At 57.3% G+C, this 24801-nt stretch overlaps 1 protein-coding gene across 10 annotated transcripts in view; it reads left to right on the plus strand.

The window, feature by feature from the left end:
* Window positions 1–23424, plus strand: part of DAB2IP (DAB2 interacting protein) — a 247409-nt gene extending 223985 nt beyond the window's left edge. For 6 of the 10 annotated variants that reach the window (XM_019540978.1, XM_019540977.1, XM_019540980.1 and 3 more), the window contains 7 exons: window positions 2294–2495; window positions 3106–3284; window positions 4872–5745; window positions 7770–7904; window positions 11352–11554; window positions 13394–13481; window positions 17932–19330. In XM_019540978.1, coding sequence (XP_019396523.1) covers window positions 2294–2495; window positions 3106–3284; window positions 4872–5745; window positions 7770–7904; window positions 11352–11554; window positions 13394–13481; window positions 17932–18099 — 1849 coding nt within the window. In that variant the 3' untranslated portion in view covers window positions 18100–19330. Of the gene's footprint in view, window positions 1–2293; window positions 2496–3105; window positions 3285–4871; window positions 5746–7769; window positions 7905–11351; window positions 11555–13393; window positions 13482–17931; window positions 19650–20114 lie in introns of those variants that run through there. The other 4 variants (XR_002102205.1, XM_019540975.1, XM_019540974.1 and 1 more) reach the window with 4 other exon arrangements.
* Window positions 23425–24801: the final 1377 nt, after the last annotated feature.

The following is a 24801-nucleotide window of genomic DNA, read 5'->3' on the forward strand; positions in this document are numbered from 1 at the left end:
GAAGGCACCTCGCTTGCCATGACCAAAGGCGTGTGGATTTTAGCTGTCCCACTGGAGGCACCGCTCTGACCAAACCCTAGATACCGCCAGTGTCAGTAGACCTACATGTAGGAAAGCTTTTTCTCCCCGGATCTGAGCTCAGTGACCCTCGTAGTTATTGAAATGAGCTCCTCTGAACTCAGAGGCTATGAAAAGGAGCTGGGGAAGCTATCAATTTCTAGCTAGGCGCAGAGGTTTGGTGGAAACAAAGCAAGAGATTTCTGAAAATATTTCCATCGGTTCTGGTAGCAGCTCTGAGCTCCTTATCCTGAGCTCTGATGATAAACCAATGCGCTCTTGGAAACGGGCACGGACAATTCCAGTCTAAAGCTTCTTAGATGTGGAAACGAGTTGAATGTGCAGCCTGGCAGCCAGCCACGCGGGCATGCATGCATGCACACGGAAGGAGACATGCAAGTGTGTTACACTGGGTGACAGGCACTCTCTGTGCATCTGCCCTCCCCTTTGCTCAAAGGTTTTCAGGTTTCGAGTCTAAGAGAAGAATCCAGCCCTGCGAGAGGATGGGGTCCGTTGACAAAGGGATGGGCCATCCCATGCCCGATTGCAAAGTGCTGCTTTGTGTTACTTGGCTTCAAATGCTTACAAACGCAGAGGCAGCAAGGCTCAGCTGGCCATAGCTAGGCTGTGCGTGGAGTGCATGCCCGGACATCCCAGTTCTGGCCTGCCCTGCCTTCAGCCTGGCTTGCTTTTGCTTTGTCCCGGGCGCAGCCTGCTCTGTCAGTGCCCACAGCCACTCTCAGCAGCGCCCTGGGCTCTGCCGACCGGTCCATGCACCTGAGCCGGTAGCCATGCCCTGTTGTTGGGTTTGAGCTCAAGGCCTGGCTGAGACACCGCCTTCGTTTGACTTGTGACTCATAACAAGTCTACACCTGAAAGAGAAAGTGCTTGTGAATTCAGCCCAGTTCCTGCTCTCCGCTCTAAAGCAGGAAGGCGCCCCCGGCTCTTCTGGAGCCGTTTGAAGCGTCTTGGCTTTGCTCTTAACGTAACAGGGACTGTGATGACGTGTCTTTGCCCAAGAGCCAAGCATGCTTGGCTTGATGAGGCAGTGTGGGAGCGATGCTGCAGCTGGGATAGTCTGGGAAACATGCAAGGGGCAGGGATATTTAAGGGGGTGACATCTTCTATTGGACCAGCAGCACAGATGGGTGAGATCTGGGATGAGCTTTTGAGCACAAAGTCTCTCAAGAAAAGAGCGGCAAGACCCTTGCATCACCATTTCAAGTTCTCCTTACCTGGCAGTAAGTGTATTCAAAGCTTGACTCTCAAGGCATTCGCATGCCAGACACATCCGCACCTTCCCAGCTTTCACACTTGGGAACAGACGCTGTCTCTCTCATGCAGACAGCGGAGACGCGGCTCGCCTGCTCTGGCAGGAGGGCTGTGAGCAGTGATGTTGTTTGCTGGTGCCCTGGGGTGGCTGCAGCGTCCCAGCACTCAGCTGTGGCCTGTCGCTTTGCCCGTGGCAGAGAGCTGGGACAGGCAGGTGCGCTCCAGGGCTGGTCAGCAACACGCTGGGAATAAGAAGGCTGTGCATTTGCAATGGCTGCTCAAGCCAGCCCCAGTGCTAGGTCCTAATGGGCACAGGATTTTAGGTGCTTGCTTGAGTCCAAAAAAACCAAGAAAAGCTTCTGTTTCTTTATTGGGTTTGGCATTGACACAGAGCTGACTCAAAAGCAGAGGGGCAAAAGCAGAACCACCCTCCAGCTGCAAGAGATGCCCCAGAGCTCAGGGGCGTTTGGATTATGGGTGCGGGCACCTCTGGTCTGCAAAACCAGAGGGTGAGCCCTCGCTGAGTCCCTCTTCATCCCAGATATCAAAGATGGGGATGAGGCACTCTAGGGTTCCCGGCTCATCTTCGTTCACCTCCTGGCCATTCCCGGGGTTACAGTTAGTGTGATGGGCTCCTTACCTGACAGCAAACAATAGCATTCACTGGCTATCAGGGACATGTCCTCAGCACGGGGTGGGATGTACTCCTCTGTCAAACAGAGCTTTGCTGTCAAGCTTTCATGTTGATTTCCAAGGTCCAGATCTCACTTGAATAAGTGTTTTCCTAGGCCCTAAATGATCCTGGGTCCTAAGCAGTGTGTTCGTTCGCTGCATATCTTAAAAACTCAGCAAGAGAAGAGGACTTTGGAAGCAAGGCTTTGACCTGCTCCTGTATGGGATGCTCCCATATGGGATGTTCAATGATCACGGGCTCTGTCTAAGATCCATGTACCTGTCTTCATAGATTTGGCAGCAAAGAGGAATACATGTCCTTTATGAACCAGTTTCTGGAGCACGAATGGACGAACATGCAGCGATTCCTCCTGGAAATTTCCAATCCTGAGACCATCTCCAATACAGCTGGCTTTGAAGGCTACATCGACCTTGGCCGGGAACTGTCGACTTTGCACTCTCTGCTCTGGGAGGTCATTTCTCAGCTTGAACAGGTACTTTCTGCGGGCGCGTGTGGGGCGAGCCCGGGTAGTCCCCAGGAGGTTCGTGTTCACCATACCGCCCAGCTTTGGCACACAAACTGCTCGCAAGCGTGGCCAGTACTGGCTCCCCAGAAGGTATATGTTGGTAGTGCCAGCTCCAGCCCTTAGCACTTTGCACTTCTGCAGCCTCTGTGCCTGCTGCCAGCGCGGCTCGTGCCTTGCAGCCCCTGCGACACAAGCAGGTCTAAGCAAATCCTTTGCACTATGGTGAAATCAAGGCAGGGATGAGGGCTCGGGAGCCACAGCCATCCAGTCCTCTGCGCTGAGCACTAGGCCTTGCTTTTGTCTCAGGGAGCAAAGTGCCCCAGAAGGACCTGGATGTGCCTCCTCATTGCAGCTTTTGCTGCAGAGGTCAAGAGAGCCCGGGCTGCACTTGGATCCTCCACGAGGCTGCTCTGTGCTGTTCAAAAGACACAAGAGAGCATGTGCCTTCTCCAGGCACCCTGCCCCCTCGTCCCAGGCAGCCCCAGGCCCACACAGGTGTGGATGAACAGCTGAGGGCCCAGGTTTCCCTTTACATGGAAAAGCAGCGGCAAATGCTCCTCTCCCTGTTCCTCTCCAGGCCATGGCAACGAAACTGGGGCCTCTGCCTCGGATTCTGAGGGACGTCAACACAGCGCTCAATAACCCGGCGTGCGTGCAGGTCTCGGTCACGGCCGACCATGCCGTGTCGACGCCCAGCGCTGGCAACAGCATTTCTGCGGGGCTGCAGAAAATGGTGATAGAGAATGACTTATCTGGGTAAGAGCGTGTGCGAGAGAGCCTGAGACTGCCGTGTCGGGAGGAAAGCCTCCGGGAGGCTGGGCACTAGGTCCTGGGTGTGGATCCGCTCTCTTAGTGCTGCCAGCCAAGGAGGGTGGGGTGCTGAGCAAAACGAGCCTGGGATCCAGGACTGCTCTCCTGTCCGCTCAGCCTGCGGTCACAGCTCGGCTGAGTGCCGGGATGCTGCAGTCCTGGATCCCTGGCTCTTCTTGTGAGCGCTGGAGAGGGCCGTCCTGTGAACATATACAGCGCGTGCGGTGGCCTTCACCTTCCTCGGGAGCTCCCGGCATGAAAGGTTTGCAAGGCTGGGCCTGTCCAGCTCACGGGGCACTGAACTGGTGTTGGATCTAACTCCCTGGCTGCTACCTGAACCCCCTCTGCTAGGAGCTTGCGGGTCAGGGATTTCCTCCCGCCCTGCCTGTGTTATATCAGAACTGATGCACCAAACCCCTAGCTATTTTCCCTAAGCAATAACACACCAGCGCAGTCCCCCAGTGCATGCCGGCTGGGCTCATGATGGGAGGAACAGCGTTTGTGGGGGGGGTGCTGACTCCTTTGCAGACCTATCCGGGGAGTTGTCCCTGTGCTGGTGGAGGGTGAATCGGAGCCCACACAGATGCAAAGCGGATCTCGAATGGAAATGCCCATTATTTAACAATTTAATTATGGATGAAAGATGGTGCAAGGCAGCCGGACTGGCTCCGCTCAGAGCTTTCATCTCTGATGCACCCCAGCATGGGGTACAGCTGTTTCCATGCTGAGCCAGGGAGCGCTCCTAAGAACGGCGCGCGCCGGTCCCGACACTGCCTCGCCAACGCACCGTCTTTGATCAGAGGTGCATTTGCGTTAAGCTGCTGCAAAGCCCTCTCTGTGTCAGCCACTGCAAATCGATGCAGCCACCTGGGGCAGCAGGAGGAGCAGGGGTCTGGTCCTCAGCCCTCTGAGCTGTCTGCCTTTTCACGGAGAGCAGCCGCCACAGGGGCTGTTTGCTGTTTGCAGTGTGGTAGCACGTAGGTGCCTAGGTCTACCTGGGTGTCTGCCGTTGCGTGGGGCACTGACACCACAGCACACAGAGGAAATGTTGCCCCCGAGAGCTTGCAATATAAGAGTCCGCTCGCTCTGTCTGTTCCCGTGGATTTCCCCAGCCGCCTGTCCGTCTGCCTGAACCTGAGCAAAGGGCCGGTGTTGGGCAGGATGAGTGACAGCAATTGTAGTGTGTGATGGAGCGCTCCCCAGAGCACGTCCCGACAGGGCCTCTGTCCTGCACCCAGCTAGACCCTTGTGTCCTGCTCTTCACCGTGCCCTCGCTCATGCCAGAGCCCTGATGCCCACACCTCCCCGCTCGCACGGAGGACAGCCCAGCAGCACACGGGTACTTCCAGGCGTGTTGTCCCCTCCTCTACCCAGGCTTTTCCCCCCTGATGGAGCAAGGCAGAGCCCCCGCATGCTGGCTTGTTTCTACCCAACTGGCGATGCCGTTTTCCCCAGTGGTCTGCTGCTGCAGTGTAGCATTCACCGATCTTCTCTCTTCTTCCCCCTTCCCCTTGTGCCTTTGTCTCCCTGCAGTCTGATAGATTTCACCCGGTTACCGTCTCCCACCCCTGAAAACAAGGACTTGTTTTTTGTCACAAGGTCTGCTGGGGCCCAGCCCTCCCCTGCCCGCAGCTCCAGCTATTCGGAGGCCAATGAGCCTGATGTGCAGATGTCCAATGGCAGCAAGAGTTTGTCCATGGTGGACTTGCAGGACAATCGCGTCTTGGACGGCGGGGCCAACGCGCCCGGGACTGCTGACTCTCTCAATGACAGTCAGTCGTCCATGGGGCAGTTACAGGGCGTATGGACCACACGAACTCAGCAGAACAATGTGGCGGGCATGGCCACGGTGCGCCGGGTCGGCCAGACCCCCACCACCCCCAATGCCGAGAGCGCTCCTGGCCGGCCCCAACTCCTGGCACCGCTGTCCTTCCAAAACCCGGTGTACCAGATGGCTGCCGGGCTGCCGCTGTCGCCCCGTGGCCTGGGGGACTCGGGCTCGGAGTGCCACAGCTCCCTCAGCTCCCACAGCAACAGCGAGGAGCTGACGGCCAACAAGCACGGCTTCGCCGCGCCTGCGGCAGCCGAGGACTTTGCCCGGCGGACGGGGGAGCTGGCCCGCCGGCAGCTCTCGCTGACGGAGAAGGGCGGGCAGCCCACCATGCCCCGGCAGAACAGCGCCGGGCCGCAGAGGCGGATAGACCAGCCGCCCCCGCCCCCGCCGCCCGTCACCAGGGGCAGGACGCCGCCCTCGCTGCTCAACACGGTCCAGTACCAGCGCCCATCCAGTGGGAGCATGATGTCCTCCTCGCCCGACTGGCCGGGTAGTGGGGCCCGCCTGCGCCAGCAGTCCTCCTCCTCCAAGGGCGACAGCCCTGAGATGAAGCAGCGCACCATGCACAAGCAGGTGAGTCCCGGGGGTCCCGCTGAGCGCAGACAGCTGGGGGCGGGCAGGGGAGCCGGGTGCGAACTCTGGAGCGAGGGAGGATTGGAATTCGAGTCCCCGCTTCAGCACCACGCGTGGACGGGGGGCCGGGCTCTGCCACGATGCTCTGTCCACCTGGAGACACAGGCCATCCCCAGAGGGGAGCAGCGAAGTCCCTGTCACCCCACAGCACGGGCTGCATCCGTATTCCCCGCCAGTGTGCGGCGGTCTCAGGGCTGTAGACAGCCACGACCCTACGATGCTGACGGCCCGCGCTGCCCTTCTGCCCTGCCCTGCCATCCCGTCACTGCTTTGCCTATCCGTGTGCAAGCTGCTCATCCCATGCCACCGTCAACCCGACTCCATCTCATGGACGAGGACCAGGACCTCCGCCGTGTCAGTCTCTGTCCTGTTGCGACCGCTTCGCCCAATGTGGCATTCCCAGAAACTCCCCCTCTTGTCAGTTGTGTCCTTGAGCCTCCCCAGCAGATGCAGTCTCGGACGGGTGAGGTGGAGGAGCAGGGAGAAGCAAAGGCGCTTTGTAGCACTCGGGGTCCCCGTGAAGCCGAAAGAACTGTTTGTCTCTGTTCAGTCTCCCCTCTGTCCCCAGATGTAGGAACTGGTTCCCTAGGCTGATATGTGGGGGGCGGGTTTCAAACTGCTCCCCTGGAAAGATGAATTGCACAAGGATGAGGGTACCTCAACCAGAGATGTTTTGAAATAATGCAAGTGTAAAGAATGGGGGTAACTCACAGCGCAGCACAAAGGTGCCTTTAGGTCCAGGTGCTGAACCGGACGGGTGTAACCACTCCTCTCTTCCAAGGCACCCGTGGAGCCCTTTACCGGGCTGCCCGCTACAGGCCATTTTATCCATCTGCTTGGGAGCGGTTCTGTGTCCGGTGTATTGATCCATGAGTGCAGGCATTCACAAGCGTGCCGTGTACAAGTGTCTGTGTAATCAGGTCCAATGCTGGTAATGTGGGGAGGGTGTTGGGCTTTACGAAGCGCCAGGGCCCGTTCAGCAATGGGGCCTGTTCCACAGTGTTTCTGCTGAGCTGAATGAATGCCCAGGGACTCTCAGGAAAGCTCCAGGCACTGTGTTTGCAAATCCCTCTCCTCACTCTCCCCAAAGTTTTCCCCCGCAAGATGCCTTTCCCAGCTTCAGTCTGCATATTCTGCGTGTGTGACCAGGGCACATAAATCAGAATGAAACTGCTTGTTCCTATTCAGCCATGTTTAATGCTGTTTGAGAGCAAATAAATCCCATCAAGTGGCTGTTTCATCAGAAGGCCCGAGTCTCTGCTGCCGCTGGCTGGAAGCTCGCACGGCCAGGTCTAGCTGGAGCAGTGTCTGAGATCAGACGAAAAAACCATGGCAGGGTGCAAGGGGCCAACTCCCGTGTTACTGGCACTGACAAGGCTTGAGAAATCCCAGCGTCCTTTGCACAGCACCAAGAGGGACAGTGTCCTGCACCCCTCCTGGCCAAGTGCATCCGTCACAGATGGCAGGGAGCCAGGACACGCGGGTAGAGCCAGCCAAGCAGGAGATTCCCGTACTGCAGTTGGAGTTTGCAGTGTGCGTGGAAAGCACCTGGATGACTGCTGGGCGTTGGGGGCACGGAGACCCTGCCCAGGCTAGGGGGGGTGGGAGACTGGAAGGAGAGCTGGCGGGTGTGTCTTTAGTTTGCTGGCAGTAGGTTAATTCTCACAGCAAGACCCCCCCAGAGCCACAAAGGTCTGTTGGCTTGACAGCGAGTGACGGCTGGTTGGGGGCTTCCGAGGAGGAGCTTTGCCTGAAAAGGCCCCTTGGGAACAGGTGGAAACAACTGGAGGGACGTGACAACGCTTGCTCCCAGACCGCTCGGGGAGCTGGCACCCTTCCCTCGCCGGCGGGGGCCACGGCTGGAAGGGAACCCGCACGCACGCTCGCTCTCTTCTCTTCTCTATGGCTTCATGTCCATTTTTGTTACCGTTTTTCTTCTGTCGTGGTTGTATGTCTCATTGTAGGCCCCTTCTCCTGTGAACCCCAATGCCCTGGACCGCACTGCTGCTTGGCTTTTGAATATGCAGTTTGTAGAAGATGAGAGCATTGACCCAGATTCCAAGCACAGGGATAAGCACGAGCTCAGCCAAGCAGAAAAGGTAAAACCCGACTGGATGGAAGCAAGTGTCTCCATAGAGAGAGTTTCCTGACGGAGGGACCGGGGTCTCCGGGCACCTTGCTGCCCGCCCGCAGGGGACAGGGCGCGGCGGGGCTCCGCGCGGGGAGAAGGGGCAGGAATGGGCTGGTGAAGTTAGTGTGCAAAGTCATGCGGGAGCCTGTTGCTGCCCCATGCCGCTCCCCTCCCTCTCACCCCTGCAGCAGGGAGAGGACCTGCAAAGCTGGGCTTTATTCCTTTAGGAAACACGGTCCTCCCAGCTTGCTAGGAGCACGGGGGGCCAGGGAGAGCTGCCACCTCCGAGCTTGCAGCAGCCGTCAGCTTGCTGCAAGGGCTGGGGCCAGAGCCCTGTCTCAGTTGCAGTGGCGCAAGTCTGATGCGGCTGCCGTGGAGGTCATGAGGCTTCAGGTTCGTGCCCATGGAGCCAAGCTCAGAGATTAGCCCACAAGCTGAGCGGGAGCACGCTGATCCAGGGAGGTCGGCTGCCACGGCTGCAGGCAGCGCGAGGCAAGCCCGAGGAGAGTGCAGCAGGGAGGCCTGCTGGAGTGGAGGGAGTGGGGTTAGGAGTCCAGATGTCTCGCGCACAGGGTAAGGAAGATGCCACCTGTAGCAGTCTCTGGATGGGCAGCGTCCGGAGCCAGGGCCTCCTGTCAGCAATCGCCCAGCCCAGCCGTGCTCACTGCAGTAGGTGGTGGGGAGGTCTTTGCAAGAAGCTCTCCCTGCAGCCGGCTCTCCCTGCAGCCTGGCTCGCCCCCCCAGAGCGGGTTGTGCCGGCACCAGGCTCACCCCAGCCTCTGCGGGACCCCCGGCTGGGACCGTGCTCTGGTCGCCTCATGCCGACCTGCTGCTGTCTCTGGAGCGGCGTCCTTCCCTGGGCTGCCTTGTCAGCTCTTCGATGCAAGCCAAGTGCCAGGACTTTCTGCGGCAGGGACAGGGAGGCCCGAAGAGAAATCTCCCGTCTTCCAGAGGAAGACAAGCGTGGGGCTGCCCTGGAGAACGTGACCCATGTTAGTGGTGCCTTTCTCCCTCCCGGGTCTCTTTCTGCACGGACAGAGCTGGGCGGCAGCGGCCGGTCCGATCAGAGCGCGTCGGAAGAGGTTGTTGCCTAGCGTGTGTCTTCTCGATGCACGTCAGCGGTGACAGGAGGGGAGTGGAGAGCCCGGCAGACTCCGCAGTTAGTAACGGAGCAGCTAGCACCGCGTGGAGGGAAGGGGGCCTGGCTGAGCCGCGGCAGGGCAGGGAAGCAGGGCGACGCGCGGGAAGGCCGCGCCGGCGAGCACCGATCCGCAGGCAGGCCACACCGTGCTCAGGAGAGACTGCATGCCACTGACCGCTGCACCTCACTAACCGCCCGCTCCCCGCGATCCTCCCCAGTGAAATGGGCTCAACTTTTAACAGGGGGCCCCTCAGGTGGATTCTGCTCCCCGCGCCGGCCGGAGAGGCTGGGTGCTGCGGGCCCCCCACCCGGCGCCCGCAGACCAGGGCAGGATTAAGATGTCCGGCAGCATTGCCGTAAACCCCACTCCCTGCCAAAACCCACCCCGGAGCGGGGTGTCTCATTCCCATGCAGCATCCTTTGTTACTTTCTTGTCATATCAGTCACTGGCATTAAAGATCTTCATTAGCATAATCTCTCTCCCCATGACTGTAAGCCTTGAATGGTAACCGAGAATGAGACAAGTGTTCTAGAGACAGGAGCGACTCCCCCGCTCTCCCGAGGCCTCTCCTGCTATCATTTGAGCTCACTTACGCTGCTCCTATTTTAAGCCTAGGGTAGGTATTCAATCTTTCCTGTTCAAGCCACCCTCCTCTGTCTGACTTCCTCGGCCGCGTGCGCCGCGCGGGCGTCTGCGTCTCCCCCGCCCCTCCGGGGCACATGTGCGATCTGTGTCGTCTCCGTGCCCCCGCAAAGGCCTTGTTAAAGGAAAACCACAGTGATTTGTGACGCCTGTCTTCCACCCCAGCAGGAGGATCGAATGGGTCGCTCCCCTCGCTACCTGCCGCAATGCTAACACTTTTATGGCTCGGTAAAAGCAAGCCCGTCATAAATTTCGAAGCCGCCTGGATGTGGTGATGAGCCAGTTGGCACAGGGCTGGCTTTTCCCTCTTGTTGAGAGCTACCGTTTCAGTGATGCTCCCCAAGTTTAACACTGGGAATTAACCTGGAGGAAGCCTGCTTCTGTTGGAGCATCTCCCCAAGACGGGTGATGCCCACAGCGACCGAAAAGCAAATCCTAGCTCTTCAGGCCTTGTTTTTAAGGTTAAACAAGCAGGACAGCTGCTCCGCTCGACCAAGTCCATGTAAAATCAACCATGTTTCTGTGGCGAATAATAACACGTATCCAAAAAGCTTTACACATATCAGCACCGAAAACCTTCGGCCTTTATGCAAATAGATGTTCGAATTGAGCTATTTTTCTATATTGCAAACTTGTCACAATGGCAGCTTCCCATTCACGTGCTATTTGTTCTAAATCTATCGCGGTTAGTGCACTTCTAAGCAATTCATGAAGTCCCCCCCACCTCCTGCCCCCACCTCTTTGAAATTAAAATCTTTTTTTTCCATTGAATATTTATGCACTGGAGTTTTCCTTTATCCAAGCAAGCTCGACTGAACGCTGAACTGCGACAGCAGCTGAGCGCAATTCTGTTGAGTTTAAAAAGCCTTTGTTTTCCTAACCCCGTTCATTGATGTTGTGTGAGTCTTTTGCTGCCCTTTACCTTGATAAAACCCCTTACGTCCGTGTGTCTGTACAGCCCAGCGGGCGCGGTTTTGGCTTCATGCACCAGACCTCCTTCTGCTGAGACCGGGCAATTCTGATCCCACCGGCAGGAAGGAAAATCAGAGCCTGGCCAGCATGGGAGCACTCCCCCAGCCTGGCTCGCAGTGATCTGCCCGCTTGACAGCTGACGAGCAGAAATGTTCCCCGGGCGCAGGCCACGGCAACTCGTGCAGTCCCCCCTGCCTTCAACCGGTGGGAGGCGATGCATGGTAGCCTGCCAGCCGGATGAGCGCTTGGGTTGAACGTGCCTGGGAGTGTCCGCCGGAGGCTAAGAGTAACGCAGTTATTGCCACGTACTGGAAGAGCCAGTGCATGAAGCCACGGGCCCCCGGTGCCGCCTCCCCGGCCGCGTCTAACCCCGCGCTGTCCATCCCCTGCCCACCTTTGCCATCCCACTGCTCTAACATCCATTCTCTGCACCTGCCAGTGACCCGGCCTCCCCGCGGAAGCGCGGCACCGCTCCTAGCGCGGCTCGGAGAAGACGGAAGAGGAGGAGGTGTCGAGCAGACACGCAGGGTTGCTCTTAGCGGGTTTGCGGCTAGTCTAAGGCGAGGAGAGGGGCGAGGCGAGGCGGGGCTGCCGGAGCGCCTCGGCCAGGCAGAGCCCGGTGGGTAACGTGCCCTGTGTTCTCTCCCTGGGCGCCGCAGTACCAGCAGGACCTGGTAGTGCTGCAGGACAAGCTCCGCATCTCCAACAAGAAGCTGGAGGAGTACGAGAGCCGCTTCAAGTGCCAGGAGGAGACGACGCAGAAGCTGGTGCTGGAGTACCAGGCCCGGCTGGAGGAGAGCGAGGAGCGGCTCCGCCGGCAGCAGGAGGATAAAGAGATCCAGATGAAGGGGATCATCAGCAGGTACGGGGTGGGCAGGGGGGCAGTGTTCATTTGGGGCTGCTGAACCCGGTGTGCGGGGTGGGGTATGGCTGCAGCCACTTTCCTGGGGCTGGGAGTCCGGGTCCCCTCAGGGCCAGCGTCACCACTGAAGTGGGGCCCTCTTGAACAAAGCCTTATCGTGCAGGCGCCGTCAGCACCGGCCTGTTGGGCTGAAGGAATGACTCTCAGCTGGTAGCAGCAGTAAGCTGGCAGGGTGGAGCCAGCCCTCTGCGGAGGCCAGCTGCGAAGTGCCGTGTGACGTGGTTTACTACAAACCCATGACGGCCCTTTCCCAAGCAACGCGGCTGGATTCCCGGGGAGGAGACGGAGGGTCGAGCAGCGCCCTGCAGCTTCCCGCTGCGCCCTCCCATCCCCGGTGCAGCACCTAAAACCTTTCTTGTCTAGGGAGGAGCAGCAGGCCCTGAGCTGAGGAGCCAGGAAAAAATAAACAGGGCAGGGTGTGAGCACACGTGCTGCATGCCAGCTCGGGGGTGCATTTCAGAGACGCTGCAGCATGCCCTGAGCACTGGATCAGAGCCCACTCGGTCTGGTTCCCAGGCCTGTCTGGGCTTCCCAGGCTGCAGACTCGCAGGGTGCTGCTCTGTGCACCCACTGGTGGGACAAAGATATCAGTAGATCCCACGGTCCATTGAATAGTACTCAAAGCTCGACGGGCCCCTGAGACAACCGAGCTCCCCTGGGGCCATGGCAGTACAGTCTTCTACTGTTTGCCCGGGCACACTTTCAGTAACCTGAGTGACACTACTAGCTCTTGTCCTTGTAGTCAGCTTTTAGTGGGCCTCCCACCACTGCTGTCCCCTGCAAGCTCCCTGATGACACCATAAACAGCCTGTCTGCCTTCTGCATGTCCCCAGCCCACAGGTACACGGACACCAGCATCCTGGTGCCAAGCACTGGAGCAGAGTTTGAGCAGCTCTACTCCTGCAATCGGTTGCTCTGACCAGTTCAGAGCAGAACAGGAGACGGCAGCATTGAAATGGCAGGGTGCATCTGTTGCTTGTTTTTGCTAGCAAGCCTCCCCGGGCAGGCCGTTGTGCCTGTCCTTTCCCGCCCAGAAATGCTCAGGTCCAAGTCCCCTGGGTCTCTGGTGCTTTGTGATGCCAGAGGAGAGCATTGGGCAGCTCTACCCCCTTGGGGAGGCAGGTGCAGCACAGTGGCCCTCCCCTGCCCTGTCTCAGCCTGGCATACTCCTGTTTTCTGGGTAGAGATTTGCTTCCTTTGGTGTCAAGGAGCAAACAAGGAAGTAATATATACCATTCACCCCGGGAGGCTGGTGGATGCTTGTACCAGACTAACAGCCCCGCTTTACAACATGAGCGCACTTGGCACATGTCTTCCTGCTCGCATTTTAAGTGCATTTAGCGGGTGCTAACATGCACCGTGGCACTGAGATGGGGGCGAGCAAAGCCCAGTGCTGTGCTGCTCCAGCAGTTACCTGTGGGGCCAGGGCTTTGTAGCTCAACCCCAGCCTGGGATGACAGTAAGATGAAGCCGGTACCAGCTGACAGCTGAGGGGCCTGACTTGAGCTGGTGGGGCTGAGCCTGGTTTCTGGTAGACCCACAACTGTATCGCAGACGCTGCCAGAGGGAAAGGAGCCTGAGCTGGCTGACCTGTCCCCCGAGGCTGGTGCAGGGCATGCTGGTGGCTGCGGGAAGTGGTGCTGCTGCCACCCAGATTTTGCTTGATTTGGGTGCAAAGGGGACGTTTCGGCCTCCAGGGCTCCCCAAGCCACAGCGGGCAACTCTGCTCGCTGCCTGCCCCACGGACGCTGACAGCTCGTGCCTTTCTCCTGTTGCCAGATTGATGTCGGTGGAGGAGGAACTAAAGAAAGATCATGCAGAAATGCAGGCAGCCGTGGACTCCAAGCAGAAGATTATCGATGCACAGGTACGTGCTGCCCCCAGCACCACGCCATGGCACGCGTCTTCCACGTATGAGCCAGAGGGGCAGCGCTCTGCCCAGGCCGTGGCTGTGGCTGCACTGTGCTACGCTGGTGCTCAAGCTGGCCCCGGGGTGGATTTCAGCATGATGCACTGATCATTATGATGGATTTGCTTTCACACAGGGCTGTGAAACAAAGACGGAAAGGATGGGGAATGGCGGGGCAGAAGGGAAACAGATCTAAGAGGGACAGGATAGCGGGACATGCAAGGGGGGAGTGGAAAAGATGGCATGGGACTGGAAGGGATCATGAGAGGTCAGTTGGCCCGTGACCCCCCTCAAGGGCAGGATTCAGCTACACCCAGCTTCCTGCTGTTACAGTCCACATGTGATGGAGATCCCTACCTCCCTTGGTGAGCTAGTCCAGCTACAGCGGCAGGGAGGCTTTCCTGGTGTCCTGCCTGAATCTCCTGTGTCAGGGACAGGTGGCAGGCAGGGGACCAGGGGATGGGATCTGGGGGGTGGGACAGAGTCCACTGAGGGTGGAAGAGGGACCTGGGCATGACAGGCACGAAGCCCTGCGTCCCAGCAGGGATGCCCGCTCATGTGCGGACCCCTTCTCTGTGGCTCCTGGTTCAGCCTCCACCCTGAAGCAGTCACCCGCAAACTGAGTTTTCCCCGAGGCTCCAGCAGTCTGCTCAAACCCGTCCCAGCCCTCAGGGCACCAGCACCTTTCCTGGGTTTCTCCTCTGAAGCCACCGTCACATCCTCCCACGCAGGAAAACCCAGCTTGTCCAGGCCCAGACAAGGTGAGATGTGCCCAGTCTGGGCTTTGTGCTGATGTTTCTGCCCAGCTCTGGGGGAAGACAGGGGCTCCGCGTGTGTCCTGCATTGCAGCCCAGGGGACGTGGTTGCGTTTATGTTCCCCCGGGTACAAAGGGGCTCGGCTGTGGGGTTTTTATGACCTCGCTAGGATTACAGTCTTGTTAGCAGTGATGCTCCCCCCCCCACTCCCCGACACCACAGGCTGAAATGGATCTAGAGGATTAGAGGAGCATCTCAGCATTGCCATAGCCTTAGAGGGATAGGATTTAAACCCACCAAAGCAACAGCACCGAGTATTAGTCCTGAAAGCCCATCTCCTGATCCTCCGTTGTGTGCAGACAAGATGGCACTGCTGCCCGTGACTCTCGATGTTAGTATAATCAAAGCCCAGCGGCAGATGCAGATGGATCTCTCTGCAGGAGAAACCGCAGGAGGCATTAAAGGTCAATTCTTCCATCTGTGTAGCAAGGCACCCTTCAAAAAATTGGTGGCCCTAGGGTACCTGTGCAGAGGAAGACTATGGTCCAGATGGTTCTTCCATGTTCCCTCTCCATTAGGAGTCTCTTTGTGGGTGCACATCTGGAGCAGAGGGAGATGGATGCAAGGGCAAGGCTCCGGGTGAGGCTAAAGGCAGGCGTTTCCCTTAGCAGGTGGGGTGTGGGATCCAGCTGTCTGCAGAGACTTTCCAATGGACTGTGGGGAAAATCAGGTGGTGTGGGGCTCTTACCCAAGCACCTTCGGGGCAGCTACACGGCAGCTCCATGGCTCCCATGTGTTGGCAGCAAATACAAGGCCTGGCCTCCTCTCCCAGGCACAAATGTTAGGAGTTAGCTCTCTAGCTGACACGGCACTCAGTTGCCAGCTGTGTAGCCCCTCTTGTGCATCATTGCTTACTGCTGTGAACAAGCAGAAGGACATAAACCAGAGAAACGGAGGCTGAATCTGGCCTGCATCCCCAGGCTGCACAAGCCGTGATCAGAGTCCCCTTGGCCTGACAAGTGTGCGCCCAGGTGCCAGTGTTGTAGCCGAGTGGCTTAGTCGCCACTCCTGACGGGCATATTGTGCAACAAATGGAAAAGGGGACAGCAGAGAGAGCTGTAAGAAGGAAGCGATCGCTAGAGTGATTTGTTCAGCACTTGTAAATCAGCGTGTATGTCCAGTGTCTGAACAGAGCAGGGAGTTTGCTCACAGCTGGCAAAGATGTGTCGGCTGCAGCCTGCAAACCAGCCGCTTGCCTGCGTCTGTGGTGGGCTGAGGTAGGGTGGGCTAGGGTCAAGGTCTGAGAGTAGGGCTGGGCCCAGCTACACCAGACCGGGACCAAGTCTGTGCTTCGTCAGCATCTGCAAGTATTTCTTCTCTCACCGAGGTGCCAGTAGAGATGCTGCGTGCAAAGCCAAGTGCTAGCCTTGCTCAGTATTGCAAACCTTCACTCGGCAGCTGAGGCTTTTTTAGGTAGGGGATGTGGAGGCAGATCCTCTGCTTCTTGGTTATCAGGGTCAGGAGAGACTAGCAGGGCAAGGGAGGGAGGTATGAGAGCAGTGCTAGCTGCTGCAGGACTCGGTCCTGGAGCCGGAGCAGGGAAGTGAGGGCTGGCTTCCTCCCTGGCCACGTGGGCAGCAGGTCAGCTGTTCCTGAGGCTGCACAGGCGTGTTGCTTAGCCCCCCCAAACTCCAGGCAAGCTCCTCCAGCAGCGAGCGCCTTGCTTTGCTCCGGCTGGCCGTGGCACCGCGGATGCTGCCGTGCGCACAAAGAGCAGGCGGTGGCCGCGGGACTGCTGACAGAGGTGCCTTTGGGTGCCTCAGACAGATGGGGGAGGATGTCAACGCGATGGTGTGACCCGCAGAATCCGGGGAGGAAAGATGCAAGTCAGCAAGGCCCCGGCCGACGGGGGACCTTTCTTGCAGTTTTAGCGAGCTGCATGCGGATGTGAAACGGATCCACGGCCCGTGCTCGGCCCTGGGTCAGGCTGAAGGTAGAATCGCCGTCTTGCCTTGACAAGTGGTAATGATTAGTGACAGCGATTGCCGCCGAGCCTTGTGTCACTCTGCCTTGAGCCCCCCATCGGTGTTTGGGGACCCTTCGGGAACCCTGAACGTGGTGCCCGAGACTCGCAAGCGGAAAACAGGCCCAGCTGTGGGGGGCTGAGGGACTCCAGCTTTGGCAAGTGAAACGTTAACCCCTACTGAGGCAGGCTAAAAGACGGTCCGAACCCCTGGGCAACCAAGGGGGCGAGAGCAGCCGGCCCGGAAAGGGCGAGTGTCTGCTGTGCTGGCAAAGCGAGTCCCCGCGTCTCTAACCTACTGGGCTCTCTGCAGAGCAAACCAGACGTGGCCTGTGCACAGGAAATAAGGCATTTGAATCTCTTTACAAACAGTATTTTGGTGTCTGCTCAGCATGTGCTTGAGCTAGATTTTTATTCTCGTTCTGCAGAGAGGGACCCTGACAGGAAGGGAAAGTAACCCGTCTGTGGTAAACAGGGCCAGTGCTGCAGTGCCAGCTACGAGTCCTTGTCATACCTTCGTAGGCTCCTAAAGTCGGTGAGAGCCAGGCACCTAGCACCCCCGTTGCCCTGGGAGGAGGCCGAGTTTCTTTTAATGAGCTACTTGCAAGGAAAAAAAGAACAGTTTGGTGCTGCCATTTGCATGCAAGGGGAAGAACTGGGTTTCGGAGCACACATCGTGTCCTTGCCGTGACTGCTGCGCTTTGGGGGAGTCACGACTGCTTGGTGGCTTACTGCACAGTGGAAGAACGGTAGAAATGGCTTTATCTGTTTGGTTTGGGGTCAGCTAGCACATACTGAACGAGACCCCATGGGGCTTTAGGGGCCGGGAGAGGAACCCACCAACCCTAGGAGGGCCCTGGGCAGTCTGTTGAGCAAGCAAGGAGCTTGGCAGCCCCAGCGAGGCCCTGCAGTAGCCTGGCCACCACGGCTGCTCGGTCTCCATCAAGGGTCACGATGGGACAGACGCACCTGACAGATCATTTAGTGGCACTGAGCTCCCTCTTCCAGGCTGGCGCTGAAGCCTGCAGGCAAGGTTTTCACTGCCACTGCCCGCTCCACGGTCTGTCACCCGGCCAGGGGACGCCCGGCCGTCACAAGGTGCACCCAACAAAACAAGCCAACTTAACTGCAGGAGTCAGCGTTGCTACAGACCGCTTTTCAGGACATGGGCAGAGGCTGGAGGGGTCTGCAGTCCTCCCATGCCGGGGGCTGACGGCCCTTGGCTCACCACAGAATTAGGGGGATGGAGGATGGCTCTGTGCTACAGGCAGCCTTCGGGTGGCTCGTGCGAATCCCAGTGGCACTGTAGCAATGGCAGGAGCCAGTACCTGAGCCTGCAGGTGTCTAGAGAGCAGGGCCGGAGACGGGGCTCCCCAGTTAGAAGCTCAGCGTCAGTCCCCGCGGCCACGTGTTTAGTGCTGGCACTGATGTCTTGTCACACTAGTGCAGGGAGGAGATGTGTTTGGCCTGAACTGGCCCCATTCGCTCAGTCTCCCATTGAACCGGTGCCTGGGGCTACACCCGAACCAGGCCGCGGCTTTGCCCCCCTCTGCCAAGACGCGTAGTGGCAGGGAAGCAGCGGGTGCCGGCGTTTGCACTGAAAGCTCCCCTCTTTCTGTTTGCTCGCAGGAGAAACGCATTGCTTCACTGGATGCGGCCAACGCACGGTTAATGAGTGCCCTTACTCAGCTGAAAGAGAGGTACAGCATGCAGACACGTAACGGGATCTCCCCCACAAACCCAACTAAATTGCAGATTACAGAGAACGGAGAATTCAGAAACAGCAGCAATTGCTGACCGCGGCGGGCGCTGCTGCAGGAGAGGAGGCCTGGCCGGAGAGACCGCGCAGCAGCGGGCGCGAGCTGCCGCGCGTCTGGGAACCGCTGCTCGCCCCCCCTCCAAGACACCAGCTCCTTGCTGCGGACGGCGCACTTGACTGATCCTCTGCGGGAGTCGCAACGCCGGCGCACCGAGGGGACGGCGAGACCGAGCTGTGTGAAATGTGTGGCATAAGGAAATCCCCGTATATTTGCGAATTGCTGTCACTGTTGGATTTAAGTCAGTGTTTAATGTTTAAGCAAAGTAACCTTTTCCTTCTCAAACTGCCCAAAGGACACGCCTCACAGTTCTTCCCGGCAAGTAATAAAGGCCTGGTCATTCCAGTAAGCGAAATAAAAGGGCCTGGGGCCAAGCCTGCGCCAGGCACCTGGCCCCAATCAGGCTAGTTAAAGTGTGTTAAATAGGTAGGTTGCTGGTGGGAAAGCTAGCGGCTGGTTGGGAAAAGTGCTGAGCCCCACTCCCGTCAGTTAGTGCGCAGCAGATGGCAAAACCTCCACCTACGAGAACTAGTGTTTGCAGAAAGCCCGAATGTCTCTGGAAGCTGCCTACCTGGAGAGGCAGAGGGCAGGCGAGCCGGAGAGAGCACTTCGAGGTGCCTTAGAGCGTGACGAGGTGGCGCAGAGTCCTTTCCAGGTGCTCCCAGGCTCAGCCCACGTGCATCACACCTAAGGGGGCTGCCTGGCAGCTGGACCGCGGGTCCTTCCCGTTGCCGTCTCCTTGCACCACCCATTGCAAGCCAGGCAAAGGCAGGGAGGCCTGGCCTGCAGCTGTGGGGCAGCCAGGGCTCCTGGGGAGCAGCCAGGGCTCCTGGGGAGGGGGTTCTCTAGGTGCAGCGTCTCCTCTCCCTTTCCTTTAAAACCACCTGCATGAAGCATGGAGGGGAATGGCCTGCACTGCAAGGGAGCAGCATCCCGCTAGGCTTCCTGCGAGGGGGTAAACCCCTCCCTGGCTCACCTCCCCAAGGTCCTGAGCTGCAGGGTTGTGAGCAAAGGGCCACCCGCAAACCGCTCATGCAAAGAGCCCCCGTAGGACTCAGGGGAAGCAGGAACCCGTTTGCATAGGATGTGGCTGCTGGTTTGGAAGAGGAAAGGGTTATTTGTGGGGATGTCTGTTCTGTGCAAACATTTGTGCTAATAATTCAGGAGGAAAAAAAAACAAACAGAAAACAAGAACCCTGAAGAACCATAAAGATTGGTAATTGTATTTCTTTTCTTTCACAGTATGCATTAGAAAAAAAATCAGCCCATTTTCTGGAATACTGTCCTCTTTAAATTGGGAGTGAGCACTGCATGGAAATTCCCCGCCTCGAAGAATGTAAAACATGGTCATAAGGAACCGCAGCAGCCACCGCAAACCCCCATGTCAGGAAGCACTGTGCAGACATAAGCCAGGATTAGACTTTCCTAACTGCTGAAACAAGCAGATTCGGCACATGCAGATGCGCGTTGCTCAGCGGAGGGGTCACCTCCTTAACGGGGGATTATGCCACCGACCTGCTGCCATTGCAGGTTCGTTGTTGTTCTTTTTTTTTTTTTTTTTTTTTTTTTTTTTTTTTTTTTTTTTTTCTTTTTTTTTTTTAAGTTAGTTCTTTTGTGAATCCCGGTCTCAGAGCAGGTCTTTCCTACTGAGACCCAGAGAGATGATTTCACTGAGACATGTGATGTACAGTGTACAGGACATCTGCCTCTCCTCCACCAAGCGCGTAATATGCTTACTCTATGCTTGTCCTGATCCCCCAGTGCCATGTTTAAATGTACAGTCAGAAGGGACTAGGACACTCACTGAATTCTGCCTAGCGTAGCTACCACCTCCAGCTTCACAGTTCCTACTTCGTGCTAGCAGCTGCAGTTTGCCACTCAAAACCTGTGTTTCCATGCTGTCCTGCAACTCTCAGGCTCATAAAAAAAAAAAAAAAAAAAGAATTATGTCAGAAGCAATTGTTTTAAAGCCTAAAGCTTCTTTTTTTCCAAAAGAGCTTCTCTATCCCCTGGAAACCCTGGCCCGGGCCAGAGGTGGCTGCACCCGTGGCAGCTCCAGTCCTTGGATACCTGAACAACATGGCTGCGCGCAGAGGTCTGCACACATCAGGAATGCCGGCCCATCTCCTGATTTAAATTCACAGCTTGGCGCCAACATAAAAAAAGAAACTCCTCAGAGGAAAGTAATAACTAAATATTTATGCCAAGTAAGGTCACCACTGCATATTGGAGCATTAGCACAGATGGCTTTGGAGAAGCTCACAAAACTGACATTCAGAATTACTGCGGAGAAAGACCCACACACGTTAGCACCATACAGGGTCCTGTGAACAATTTGGTATGTGCACTTTTATCCACCATTGTCTCGGTGTCAAATAACTTCCACGAACCCTGCAAAAAGATGACTTTAAACAGCTGTTGCCCTGAGATGTATTTTTTAAACCTGGCTATTTTTTTTTCCAGTACTGAAATATTCATCCTCTGTGAGATGGAAGCTCTCTCTCTCGACAAATAGGATGCAAGGATGACAATGCTAGCAGGGGGTGGAGGCAGGAACTGGTTTCCATTCATACATGGAAACTTTTTGGCTGCAAAAGGAGTGTGGTCTGTAAGAATTAAGGCGGGGTGGAGAGGATGCAAAAGCCACAAAACAATAGCCTGGTGCTGAAGCTAATACAGGTCCTCTTATCCCATGGTTCCCTTACAAGCCCAGGCACTGCTCCCCTGGCTTCTTAGTGACTAGGTTAATTCCTGGGTAACATCAGGCTTCACAAATTAGAGCCCAGCGTTGCTTTTTTGGAAAGCAGAAAGCCATCCATCAGGCCTTCCAGATGAGCCCTTAGCCCTGCAGGAGGGCCAAACCCAGCACCTGCTGCTGAAGCTGTTTAGTTTCTTGAGCCAGTACAGTGTGCCCCCTTCCCAGGCCGGAGGAAATCTCTCTCTAGCAAAGAAACCACCTCCCCCCAGCAATGCTTGGATCCAGGCCTGAAACCACCCACCTCAAAGCCCTAAGTGCTGCTCACCGAGGCTTTGCTTCTAGCCAAAGTCTACTGTTGCTCCAAAGCACACGTGTTCGCCATGCCCAGGCACGGGGTGCATGCCTCTGGCTGTGCCCCACAGCGATCTGGCCAAGCCCCGCATCTCACAGGGGTCCTATCATCCTGGAGCCAGTTTGGGGAGGTGCACGTAGTAGCAGAGCGCGACCCCAGCTACCCCACGACCTGCACGCTTCACACTGGCGCTCAGGCTCTGCGGGCACCAGGGAGCACATGCAGCGCGGAGCGTGATGCCAGCCTGGCGATGCCCCTGTGACCGCGCTGGGCATTTGCCAGCCGCGTGCCCGCTTTACCTACCAGCCGTGTACAGGTACGTGCTGCTCGTAGGCGCAGGGCCTTGACTGTATTGTACTGCTGTTTACGCCAGCAGTAGACTCAGCCCAGCCAGTTTGGACCCAGATCTGAGATCTTGGCCGGCTGGTGGGGGAAGAGCCTCATCTGGCTCCAGGATTCGGGGGCTGGTCCATCTCCAGGGCCCAGGGCTGCTTTTTGGGGATTAGCGAAAGCACGAGGGAGGCTGTGGGGTCAGGGCCACTTTCTGGTCTAATAAGAGCAGACAGGACAGGCTCTGAGCCCAAAGACCCGGGGCTAACCCGGTCCCTGTAGTCCAACCGTTTTGGGAACAGCTGCTCCCAGCAGTGACTTCCATGTTGCACAGAAATTTTAGGCTCCACCTAAAAGAGAGCAGGGAACTCTGCAGTTGGGCTGTAGTCTTACCTTCAGACAGGGGGAAGGGGTGTTTTTACAGCACCTGCTTGTACTGCCAGTCATACCCCCCTTCCCTCCCCCTGGTTTTTGGACTTACCTGTACAAGTTTGCATGTGATGCTGGACACACGTGGCTGTGCAGGGAGCCACAGGCTGGCAGCCTCCCTGGGAATTTTGCAAAGAGACTGGATGTGCTGGGGCCCAGCGAAGCATCACAGCATCTGCTCACAACCAATTCCCTCCTTTAAAATCTAAGCCACAAGGACTCGCTTTGTTTTGTCAGGGAGAGGGGCCAGCGGCCTTATCCCATCACTGAGTTCCTCTGGAGGCAGGCAGCAAGAAGCAGCCTGCGGTCTGTGCCGCCATGGCTGAGCGCAGCTCTGACACGGTTGAGGCGTGTGGACACGCTGCAAGCCCTAACGGGGATGTCAGGCCGGAGAAGCAGAGGTGGGGATGCCCGTTGACAGGCAGCCCCCATGCCGCAGTGCTGTGCCCAAAGGACAGTCGCATCGTCCATTCCCCCGAGCCCGTCTCCCTCTCAGCCACTGGCTTTGCCCCACGAAGCAGCCTGAGCCTGGCAGCACCCCTGCCGTGGTCCCCGGGGTGGGGGGAGCTCCCTGCAGCCCATCTGCCAGGCCTCTCCCATCCTCTCCATTGTGCTGCAACCCTGTCCCTTGGGGCTTGTATCCCAGGCCACCGCCCGCAGATCAAGCCTACAGACATGTCACTTGGGTGCCTAGTGTCCTTAAGCTGCCACAAGCTAAGCGGGGTCCCATTCTGCCAGGATCTAGGACTGGTCCATGTGCCCCATGAGAAAGTGCAGCACTGGACACACAACTTATGTCCGTACCAACGGCCTGACCTCGCGCGTCAGCCAAGCGTACCCGCCGTGCCCGTGGCCGAGCTGTCGTCCTGCCTTTTGGCCGGGTGCCGGCGTGGAGGCCGGCTGGGCTGGGGTGAGGAGGGAAAGACGTAAACCTATCAAGAACATGCCGAGCACAGGCTTTCCAAACCAAATCTGGTCCGAGAGGACGCTACACAATACTCCTAACACACGCGTGCACTGGAAGAGGGTTTCAGTCTCACCAATCAACTTTCACAGGCAACGTGAGCTGTGACATCGCTGTAAATTTTTACGTGGTTCTGCATCGATTACCGGTACCCCAAAGTGCAGTCTCCATGGTCACATATTCCTCTCTCATACATCACTGTGTCTTAAGATATACCTCTCTCTCTATCTGCTTAGCCTGATCCTTGTTCCTGATAAGCAGCCGCTATGTTTTATATCCCTCTCATAAAGAAAACAAAACAAAACAAAAAAAGAAATGAAACCCTTTTTTTGTAAGTATGTTTAAAAAAAAAACAAAAACAAACCCAGAACAAAACCAAGAGCAGTGGAAGTGTTTGCTGAACCTCCTTCAGCGTCTTTTAAACTATGTAATAATGTACAGAGAAAGTTGTTGGTGTTCGAAGACATGATGTGGCTGTGCAATTTATGTACATTTGCAATTAGAAATATTAAAGATTTATTTAGCTATTTTATTGACGCGTGCCAGTACGTTTCCTCACTCGGTTACGGCACTGCCCTGGCCAGTGCCAGCTTTCACCGGCTTCTCTCGTCCAGACTATTTGTCCGCTACAGGACCGAGGTGCTCCCTGGGAGGTGGGGCTGCGAAACGCCAGCACCAGACCAGCGCCATGGTGCACCAGTTTTGTCCCATCCCACTCCCAAGCTAGCCACGCTCCATTCAGCACAGCATCAGAGGCAATGAGGGCAGGAAGGGACCTCAGGATCATCTACTCCAACCCCCTCTCAAAGCAGCACCAGCTCCAAGCATCTCCTCCCACACAAGGCTTTCAAAACCTCCAAGATGTTGCCTGCCCAAGATAAAGCCCAGAGACGGTAGCCCTGCGAGGGCACGGATGCTAACGCCTGCCCCCAAGTCCAGGGCAGGAGCCCCTGCTCCAAGCACGCAGCGCTCTCATGCCGCTCTGCTCCCCTTGCGCTGACTGGTGCTTTAAAACAGCTTCACAATTAAACCAGGGGAACCACGAGCCTTGCCGCCGCGCACCGCAGGGGAGCGCGTGACAGCAGCACCGAGGGGAGCCAGGCGACACGGCGCTGCTGGGGGGGGCGCAACACATCAGCACACGGTCGCCTCGCCGGGCACCGGAGGCCTGGGACGTGCTTTTACATGCAGCATCAGCACAGCGCTCGCTGCTGCCTCCCCGCCTCACCCAGGCAGCAGGACCCGCGCCGCTGCCCAGGGCTAACAGGTTGTACATCGCCGAGGGACCCAAAACTGCACCCAGATGGGTGTATACACACGTGTGGCCACCCCCCAAACACCCCAATTGCTGCCAGTGCATTTCATCGGGGAGCAGCAGTGTAGAAGTGCACAGGGACAGAGTAGGCGGTCACAGGCGAGAGGCAGAGCAGTGGCGATGCTTCAGCTGGATAAACGCTTAGGGAGACACCAGGGTGGCAGACTGCGGTTCTCCTGCATCGGAAAGCCACTCTGGTTGGCAGTCTCCGGTATTCATGCATCACACGTGGGCAGAGACTTCGGGGGCACCCACCAGAGCACACCTCTGCCCCCAGCACAGACCCCTCAGCACCGAACAGGCCCTTACCAGTTGTCCGCAGACTGAGACTGGCCCCGGCTAATCACCCCAACCTGACAGCTGCCCTGTATTGCCCCACACACCCCCTGCAAGCGTAGGCAAGCTGGATGCAAGTACCAGGCCAGTAACCCTGCCATTCACTGCCCTGGCATGACCTGCCTGAGCAAGGCCTGGCTTAGCTCCTGCCCCAGCCCTGCTCCCCGCAACGCCGCATTTCACCTAGCATCACTTTGTGAAAACAAAAGCCTTGGTAATGATGAATAACCAGCTGCCGCGAAATTCTACGGCTCCTCC

Source organism: Crocodylus porosus, unplaced genomic scaffold (genome assembly GCF_001723895.1).
Source record: "Crocodylus porosus isolate Cpor-Errol unplaced genomic scaffold, CroPor_comp1, whole genome shotgun sequence".
Taxonomy (NCBI): Eukaryota; Metazoa; Chordata; order Crocodylia; family Crocodylidae; genus Crocodylus; species Crocodylus porosus.